This window comes from Herpailurus yagouaroundi, unplaced genomic scaffold (assembly GCF_014898765.1).
Source record: "Herpailurus yagouaroundi ecotype Mexico unplaced genomic scaffold, PumYag 165, whole genome shotgun sequence".
NCBI lineage: Eukaryota > Metazoa > Chordata > Mammalia > Carnivora > Felidae > Herpailurus > Herpailurus yagouaroundi.
The window spans coordinates 27681141-27691159 of NW_024412406.1; the positions used below are offsets into that span (position 1 = coordinate 27681141).

The 10019-nt window shown below is 35.9% G+C and overlaps 1 protein-coding gene across 1 annotated transcript in view; it reads right to left on the reverse strand.

The window, feature by feature from the left end:
* Positions 1-10019, reverse strand: part of LOC121038307 (uncharacterized) — a 133857-nt gene that overhangs the window by 122329 nt on the left and 1509 nt on the right. Inside the window, exon 2 of the mRNA XM_040487845.1 lies at positions 5674-5757. Coding sequence (XP_040343779.1) covers positions 5674-5757 — 84 coding nt within the window. The remainder of the gene's footprint in view (positions 1-5673; positions 5758-10019) is intronic.

A 10019-nucleotide genomic window follows, 5' to 3' on the forward strand; every position in this document is an offset into this window, starting at 1 on the left:
TGTCCTACACCGTAACTGTGAGGATATTTCCTAGAAGATCTTTAATGATAAAATTAGAGAGATACAATTATCCTGCCATACTTGGTCATGCCTGGACTCCAAGAGAATTACTACATAGCTTCTCTTAAGTCCCCTGCATTTTGAAAAAATATTTCTAATACTGTCAGCTCTGACATGTAATATGTGCATTCAGAATTACATCTTTTAAGATCTTTTGAGTTTAGGTATTTTCCAAAGTAAAAAAAATGTAATAATTTATATAAGCATAAAATAATATAATCATATTTAGGCAATCATAAAGTCATAAATGTATATATCATAAAATCATATATAATCATAAATGATAAAAGTTATAAAATCATAAAAGGTTTAAATTAGAAGGAATTTAAGAAGTCATCTGGTAATTTCTTCAATTATTGTTTTAAGTATCCTTAATTAATAGACGAAGTAACTGAGTTCCACAAATGTTAAATAAATTTTATATCCCAGCAACAAATAAGCACAGTGCTAGAAAATATATGGCTATGATGAATATAACTAAGATTAACGAAACACTATAGCTACGTTGATAGTGGTGTGATATTACTAACTAGAATTTTAATTTAATTAGGTTTCTTTGGAATAAACATCAAGTGTTAATCAATAAGAAAATTGAAATAATGAGAAATTAGGGAATACACTCAAGATTATATAAAAGAAGTAAGAATGTGAGGCAATAAACTTCAGAACCCTGGATTTAAATTACAATTACTCTTCAGACTATGATTTTCTCTCTCCCATATTTAAATTAAAGTTTATTTCCCATCTTATTCAAATAGTAATCAAATTCCAAATTTAAGTTTTACTTACATAGTACAATAAATGTATGCTAAGTTAATGCATGTGTTTAAAAATCTATTTTGAGGGGCGCCTGGGTGGCGCAGTCGGTTAAGCGTCCGACTTCAGCCAGGTCATGATCTCGCGGTCCGGGAGTTCGAGCCCCGCGTTGGGCTCTGGGCTGATGGCTCAGAGCCTGGAGCCTGTTTCCGATTCTGTGTCTCCCTCTCTCTCTGCCCCTCCCCCATTCATGCTCTGTCTCTCTCTGTCCCAAAAATAAATAAAAATGTTGAGAAAAATAAAATCTATTTTGAAACAGGAAATTCTACTTTATTTCTCCAACACATGACAAAAATCCAAGTTAGGCTACCAACTCATCTTGGCGGACAATCAGTAAATAACCTCATTTTTAAAAATTGAAAGAGGATAACAGGCTATCTTTAACAATGGCAAAAGCAGTTAAAATGCAATTACAAACTACATAACTGGGAAAATTCTAGCTATTTCCTACAGAATAACTAGTATATTAGTGCTTGTTTGAATAAAATGAAATAAAGCTCTTCAGCTTCTGCTCTCTTAGAAATGCACCAAAAGAGTTCAGGGAAGAATCAATACTTGCTAAATGTACAAGGACCAAATCAATAGGGAAAGAAATTGCATTTTCCAACAACTAAGATGGAAAAGGATAAAAAGTATAGGAATAGAAATAAAAAAGAATATAATGAAATATGATGTCAGGTTACCATAGGTCCTTGCACCTCTTTAAATCATTAAAACCTTAACCTTGGAAGGGAATGTTGTAAAAACTGGAGTAGAATGTAAGGATCATGAACCAAGACTCATCTTTACTTTTATAAATTATACTCCAATCAATCAATAGCCAACAGGTCACTGAGTCACGACTAGGTGTCCGGTGTCATGGGGAGGAGTAGATGGAAAACATAAAATGATGTCTTTGTCCTCTGTCATTCTGTAACCTATATGAGGTACTAAGGCCAACATGCTAAAAGGGAAAAAAATCAGAACTTTTTTTAATGTATTTTCTTTTTTAGTTTATTTTTAGAGAGACAGAGAACACACAAGCAGGGGAAAGGGACAGAGGGGGAGAGATGGACAATCTTAAGCAGCCTCCACATTCAGTGAGGAACTCGATCCCAGGACCCTGGGATCATGACCTGAGCCAGAATTAAGAGTCGGAGACATCCAGTGTCCCAGAACTTTCTTAATATAAGATTTTGGATAAGAGAGGCCAGATCATAGAAAAGCTAACAAAATAAATATGAAAAATAATTTTTGAAGCTGTTCCAAAAAACAGAAATGGAAGGAAAACTTCCAAACTCATTCTGTGAGGCCAGCATTACCCTGATTCCAAAACCAAAGACCTCACTAAAAAGGAGAATTATGGACTAATTTCCCTGAGGAACATGGAGGCAAAAATTCTCAACAAGATACTAGCAAATTGAATCCAACAATACATTAAAAGAATTATTCACCACAATCAAGGGGGATTCATTCCTGGGCTCTAGGGCTGGTTCAGTATCTGCAAATCATCACATTAATAAAAGTAAGGATAAGAACCACACGATCCTCTCAAATAGATGTAGAAAAAGCATTTGACAAAATGCAACATCCTTTATTGATAAAAACCCTCAAGAAAGTAGGGATAGAAGGAACATACCTCAACTTCATAAAGGCCATATATGAAAGACCCACAGTTAGTATCATCCTCAATGGGGGAAAACTGAGACTCTCCCCCTTAGATCAGGAACACAAAAGGGATGTCCCCTCTCACCACTGCTGTTCAACATAATACTGGAAGTCCTAGCCTCAGCAATCAGACAACAAAAAGAAATAAGAAGCATCCAAATCGGCAAGGAAGAAGTCAAACTTTCATTCTTCACAGGTGACATGATACTTCAGGAAAACCCGAAGACTCCACCAAAAAACTGCTGGAACTGATACATGAATTCAGCAAAGTCACAGGATACAAAATCAACCCACAGAAATCTGCTGCATACACCACTAATGAAGCAGCAGAAAGAGAAATCAAGGAACCAATCCCATTTACAACTGCACCAAAAACCATAATTTTAAAAAGAACTGGCAAGAAAAAATAGTTCAAATTAAACAAAGAAGGTGCAAAACCTCATGCTGTAATCTCTGTTAAGTAGAAGCCAAGAGAAGAGTGAAACAGAAGATTTTAGGAATTTGTAGGACACCTAACCCATCTTGCCCAGCAACATTATGGGAGAAAGAAGGTGAGGAGATAAAATTCTAAAAAAAAACCTTCTTAATCTTCATATCCCATTAGACCCTAATTTGAAACAGAGTAGGTTGAAGGGGTGGTGAGTAAATGGACTGGAGAAAAACAGGATGCAGGGAATTGACAAAGAGCTTGATCAAAGACTCAAACACCATATCAAATATAGAACAACTCTACAATGTGAATAGTCCTATATATTCAAAAAATAATAAACTTGTAGTTAATTTCTTTTCACAAAGAACTGCAGGCCCAGATGGTGAATGATATACCAAACCTTTAAGAAAAAAAATACCAATCCTACACAAACCCCTTGAAACAGTTCCCAACTCATCACATGAGATAAGCATTACTTCGATACCAAAGACAAAGGCATAATAAGAAAACTACAGAGCAATAACCCTCATGATTATAAATGAAAATGTTCTCAACAAAATACTAGGAAATCAAGTTAACCACCATCTGCAGGTTTATCCCAGGAACTGAAAGCTTTTAAACATTTGGAAATCAATCAATGTAATTCATCACATTAACAGAATAGGAGAACATGTACCTGATCACCTCAACAGACCCAAAAACAAGCATCTGGAAAAATTAAACTCCCATTCATGATAGAAACTTGTTACTGAAAACGAAAGAAATGAGAAACATGTTATTGAAAACTGGAGTAAAGGGTAGTCTTGTTAGCCATGAAAGTGGCAGAGAACATGGCTGAATTGTGCTCTATTATTCAGGAGTGCAAACAGAACTTGTAATGATGAACTTGGAGATTTAGGTGAGATTTCCAATCAACATGCAGAAACCAGGGTAGCTTGGTTTCTCCTTGCTGCTTATGGTAAAATTCAAGAGGAAAGAGATAAATTAAGGCAGGAATTGTTAAGGAAAAGGGAACATGCGCTTAATAATTTAGAAAATTCTCAACGAATCTAAATATCTGTTCTGAAAACAGAGCCAAGGACATGGCAGGAAAACTGTTGGCTAAAGAGATCAGGCATGCGATTTATGGATTCAATCAACTCTCTCATCAGAAGCCAGGAGTAAAACTTAGTTATCCAGGAAGACTCTATAGAGTACTCTTGAGCTTACTGATGGGGATTCCCATGACATCCATGGAAGACCAACAAGATTTTCAAGAATCTTATTCCAGCAGATTAAAAGGACAGAGATGTAATGAAATAAAAGAAGAATGACTCTGAGGGCCAAAGTGAGTAGAGTAACTGCTCTGGGGCAAGGCTGCCATCCTGCTGGCCAAGAAGATGGGGCTGTTCCCCTAGTAAGACTGAGGGAACAAAGCAGTACACCATAGGGGTTATTCTCAGGACTTCCAAATGAATGAAATTTGCCCTTCTGGGTTAGACTTCTTGGGACATATGACCCCTCTCTTCCTTCTAATTTCTCCCTTCGGGATTGGGAGTGTCGTTTTTATCTATGCCTGTCCCGCCATTGTATTTTATTATTTTTTAATGTGTATTTATTTTTGAGAGAGCAGGAGTGCAAGTGGGTGACAGAAAGAAAGAGAGGGGGACAGAGAATCAGAAAGCAGACTCTGTGCTGACAGCAGAGAGCCCCACATGGGGCTCGAACTCAGGAACCGTAAGACCATGACCTGAGCTGAAGTCAGACAGCTAACCGACTGAGACACCCCCCATCACTGTATTTTAGAAGCAGATAACTTGTTTTCTAGTTTCACAGGTCTGTGGATGGAGAGCAATTTTGGCTGAGAATGGATTATACCCAGTGTCTCACCCATACCTGATCCAGATGAAATAAAAGATGAAATTTTCAACTTTTTGAGATTATATTTAGATGAGTATTTTATACTTAAAGTTGATTCTGGAATCGTTAAGACTTTAAGGACTGTTAGAGTGTGGTAAATGCATTACCCACATGAGAAGGACATAAATTTTCCAGTGCCAGAGGAGAACTGTTGTAGGTTGAACTGCGTCCCCAAAAAGATATGTTCAAGTCCTTACATCTGGTATCTATGAATGTGATCTTATTTGGAAACAGTCATTACAGATACAACCAAGATGAAGTCACACTTGAGTAGGGTAGACTTCGTTAATTATAACTGGTGCTTTTATAAAAAGAGGAAAAGAGACAAAGAGACACAGGGAAGAATACCAGGCAAAGACTGGAAATACCCAGTTGCAAATGAAAGAATGCCAAGGACTGCCGGCAGCCACCAAACACTAAGAACAGGCAAGGAGGACTTTTTCCCCCCAAAGCTCTCAGCGACACCATGAGACCACCAACATCCTGATTTCAGACTTCTAACATCCAGAACTGTGAAAGAATAAACTCACGTTTTCAAGCCACACTGTCTCCTATAATTTGTTATGCTAGCCCTCAGAAACTAATACAAAAAGAGACAACATAAGCGAATTCTGTTATATAAATAAATATAATTCTGCAATTAAAAGGCACAAAATACGGATACGAAAAGCTGGGTGAATATCAAGCTTTATGCTGATCCAAATCTTGGTCACAAAAGAATATACACTATCTGATTCCACATAAAAGCTTCTAAGACAAACTTAGGTGCAGTAACAAAAAGCAAATGAATTCTCTTCTGGGGCCAGGAGTGGTGCAATTACCTGCAAAGAGCACGAAGCAACTATTTGGAATGATGTAATTATCCCAGACCTTGAGTGAAGTGGCAGTTACACAAGTAAGTTCAACTGTCAAAACAAATTACACTGGAGACTTAAAATGTGTGCCTTTTGTTTATGTAAATTATACCTCAATACAATTGATTGTTTTAAATGTCAAATAAACAAAAACTTGTAAAAGCCATACTGAAATTGGTAACGTTGGGAAAACAGCCACACAGATGAAAAAGAACTAATTTCTTTCACTTGCAAACATCTCATACAATCAATAAAACTAAGCTAAACATGAATTTCACAATAGGAAAATGGACAATATGAATGAGTAATTCATTAAAACACACACACACACAAAGCAGCAAAGACAGAAAATATGCTTACCCTCCCTTACAATTAAAGATAGGCAAATCAAAACAAGACATTGTTTTTCACCTACCAGATTGGCATAAATCTTAAGTTTTAGAATATCTAGTGGCGTAAGAGTGGGCCTTCTCACACTGTTTGGCATCAGTGTACTTTCCTGAACCCTTTTTGAAGGGCAATTTGGCAACATGTATGAAAATTTACAACACATGCCCTGTCACTTAAGAGTTTTACTGCTATAATTTACTGTACAAATATACTCACAAAGATGACAAACTATGTGTACTAAGGATATTCTTCCTTCTAAGGATATTCTTCCTACTAAGGATATTCCAAGATTCCTTGGAATAGTTAATATTTGGACAAACCACGTAGCTTATAATACACAGGACAAATCACAAAAAAAGCTGCAATGAAATGCTACACAGTACAATGATTTTAAAAGAATGACTAAAGCAATACATGGCACAATTTTACATGGAATCTCAATTTTACAAATAAAAAGGATATCACAGATATATGGATACCGATGGTGACATATGCGTTTAAAATTAGGGGGAAAATCGAAGACCTCTTTGAGTAGCTTTTAGAAGCTGGACCTGGGGAAAGGTTAACTTTTCATTTTACATTTGCCTACACAATTAGATTTCTATCATACTATTTTCACCCTTTTAAATGTGCAAATATGAAAAGGGAAAAAAATAGAACTTTAAATGATGAATTGCATACTATACATGAAGAGCTCTTTAGGAACATCAGAATACAGGGAAATTGTGTCTAAATTCTTCAGAGGCAAAATAAGGTTTTCTGTGGCTACAAAAATCCTCTCTAGAATTATTCTTTTATGCTTCCAGAATTTCTTACAATCAACTTGCCAACTGTTCTGCCCAGTCAACTATAAGCGACTCACAGACCAAAAATTCTTTGATGACCTACCAGCAATGTCAAACAGGAAGGACAGAACCACTCCTAGAAGTCAGTATGTTGGACTTCAGATGCCACAGTAAATTATGTGTCTGTGGCCACAAAACAGCATGACCTTTCAATCAATTTGAGTAATATCATTGTGAGGGGTGGAAAATAAGAGGAGGAGACTTTTGAGGTCACAGAAGTATACTGGGATCTACACTTTGAAACTCAGTTTTAGATAAGGTAACAACTCCTCTGTCTCAGTTTCTTTATTCAAAAAATGGAAATTATACACTCATTTGATTTTTATGAGAACTATATCAGATAAATGTGTACAGCACATGGTACAGTGTCTGATACATAAGAGTCCCTTAATAAAGGAAAGTTATTACCATTGTAATTGTCACTGAATTACCTTTTCTATCAACTAGACCATGCATCCTCAATGGGGGCAATATCACTCTCAAAGGAGGAAAACTGGTTCTTAAAGGACAAAAAGCTTAACTATTACAGTAGTTTGTGGCTCTTCTAAAACTCAACTTTTTCCAACAAAATATTATTCCTTCAGATTTAATTTCTTTCTTAAAAATAATGAGGGGTTCCTGGCTGGCTCAGTTGGTAGAGCATGTGACTCTTGATCTCGGGGCTGTGAGTTCAGGCCCCATGTTGGGTGTAGACGTTACTTAGAAATAAAATCTTTTTTTCAAAAGGCAATAATGAAAAGAAAGTTGGGAAAGAATGAATTAGGCTAATGACTTGCTTAAGAATTACATACAAATACTGTTATCAGCTTTGTAAATTTCAAAGAATCAAATGTTTATACAAATTAAAATTAATATCCTGAAGTATAAAACTACAGAAATAGTGCCTGTTCCCATCTACAAGCCTGAATGATTACAATTCATATATGCAGCAATAAAAAGAAACATAAAAGAAAGGGGATCGGCCTTCAGGACATAGTTATGTAGACAGCAGGGTCTATAAGGAAATTTACATTGGTGGGTGTTAGCCAAATATAAATCACAAATACTTGGAATTAAACCACTGGAAATCTTATTCCAAGCAAAGCAACAAGCAAAGAGTGTTTAATCTCAGCTACTATTGTTTGAAGAAGATTGACTGTATGAAATAGGAAGTAGCCATAAAATAAATAACTTCTGAGTAGTAAGAGATATGGGACTAATAGAAAAGAACTGTTTCTTCAATCATGCCACAAAAGGCTTTCTTTTTGCTTTCTCCCTCCTAAAGTAGCAAAACACCAATTTGAAAGCCAAAGACAAAAATGGACTGCTTTAAAAATGGACAGGATCATTGTGTACGGTCCTCTGTTGCACTCTTTTGCACGCTAAGTTGACCGGACTGCTGAGTTCTTCGATGGTCTCTATTTTCATCAAGGACTACAAGGACCAAGACCTACTTCAATGGCTCTGTAGTCAGCAGTGAAGGAAAATTCCAAGCTAGCTACTCTGGGCTTTGGTTTCTAGCTATGGTTTGAACAGAGTATGACGAGGGGAGAAATAAAAGAACATAGAGTAACTAAAGTCATTTTAAAAGAGAACAAAGTTGGAAAAAATCACACTATCTGGTTCCAAAACTTACTATGAAGCCATAGTAATCAAGACAGTATATTTGGGCATACAAATAGGAACAAAGATCAGTGAAATAAAACAGGGAATACAGAAAATACTCCCACATATATATGGCTGACTGATTTTCAACAAAAGACTATCCTTTCCAATTCAAAGTATTTCAATGGGAAAAGTATTCCCTTTTAAACAAAAGGTGATGGAATAATTGAGTATCCATATGAAACAAAATGAGCCCTGCCCCTTACTTCCTACCATATGCAAAAAAATAACTTTAAATGGGTCAAACAGACCCAACATAAGAACTAAAACTAAAAAATTCCTAAAACACAGAAGTAAATCCCATGACTGGGGCCAGGCAGAGGTTTCCCAGACAGAGTTTGAAAGACATAAACCACAAAAAGAAAATAACTGAACTTTACCAAAATTAAAAACTTTCGCTTATTGAAAGTCTCACCATTTAAAAAAAAAAAAAAAGGAAGAAAAGGCCAGCTATAGACTGAGAGAAAATATCTGTAAAACCTATATCTGAATATGTTGTGCCCAGAATACACGACTAGGACTACAAGCACCCAACAGAAGAGTTGAAAAGACACTGTACCACAAAAGACAGGTCAACGGCAAACATTAATAGTCACTAGAGAAATGCAAATTAAAACCACAAAGAGACATCACTAAACACACACTGAAATGAAAGGACCGATAATACCCAGTACAAAGAAGAATACAGAGCAACTGGAATTCTCATACACTGCTGGTGGGGATATGAAAAGGTACAGCCGCTTGTGAAAACAGTTGGCAATTTCTGATAAAGTTAAACATACAACCTAGCAGTTTCACTTCTAGATATTTACCTAGGAGAAATAAAAGCATGCCCTGTAAAAGGGCTTATATATGAATGTTTACATAACTTATGTTCATAATAGCTAAAAACTAGAAATAATACAAATAAATGTCCTTTAACTGGTGAATGGATAAACGAACATATAATGGCCTAACACTCAGCAATGAAGAAAAAGTGCTGATTCAGGTTAACAACACTAATGAATCTCAAAAGCATTTTGCTAAGTGATAGAAGCAGACATCAAAGATTACATTCCATATGATACTGTTAACACAGCAGTCTAGAAAAAATATGAAACTTACGGAAAATAAATCAGTGGTTTCCAAGGAGACTGACTGCAAGGGGGCATGAAAAACCTTTCTGGGGTGATGTACATATTCTAGATCTTGACTGCACTGGTTACAGGACTGCATATTTGTCAAAACCATTAAAACATAGGCAAAATTGGAGGGTTTATTAAATGTAAGTTATACCTGAATAAAGCAGATTTTTTTTTTAGAAAAGAGAGAAAAAAGGAAAACAGGAAAGAAAAATTGAGGGACTAATTCAGAGATTCATCATCTTCAGATGATATTCATAGTGGGAAATCTAAAATGAAAGGACAAAGAAACAGTTACAAAACAACTCTCCGG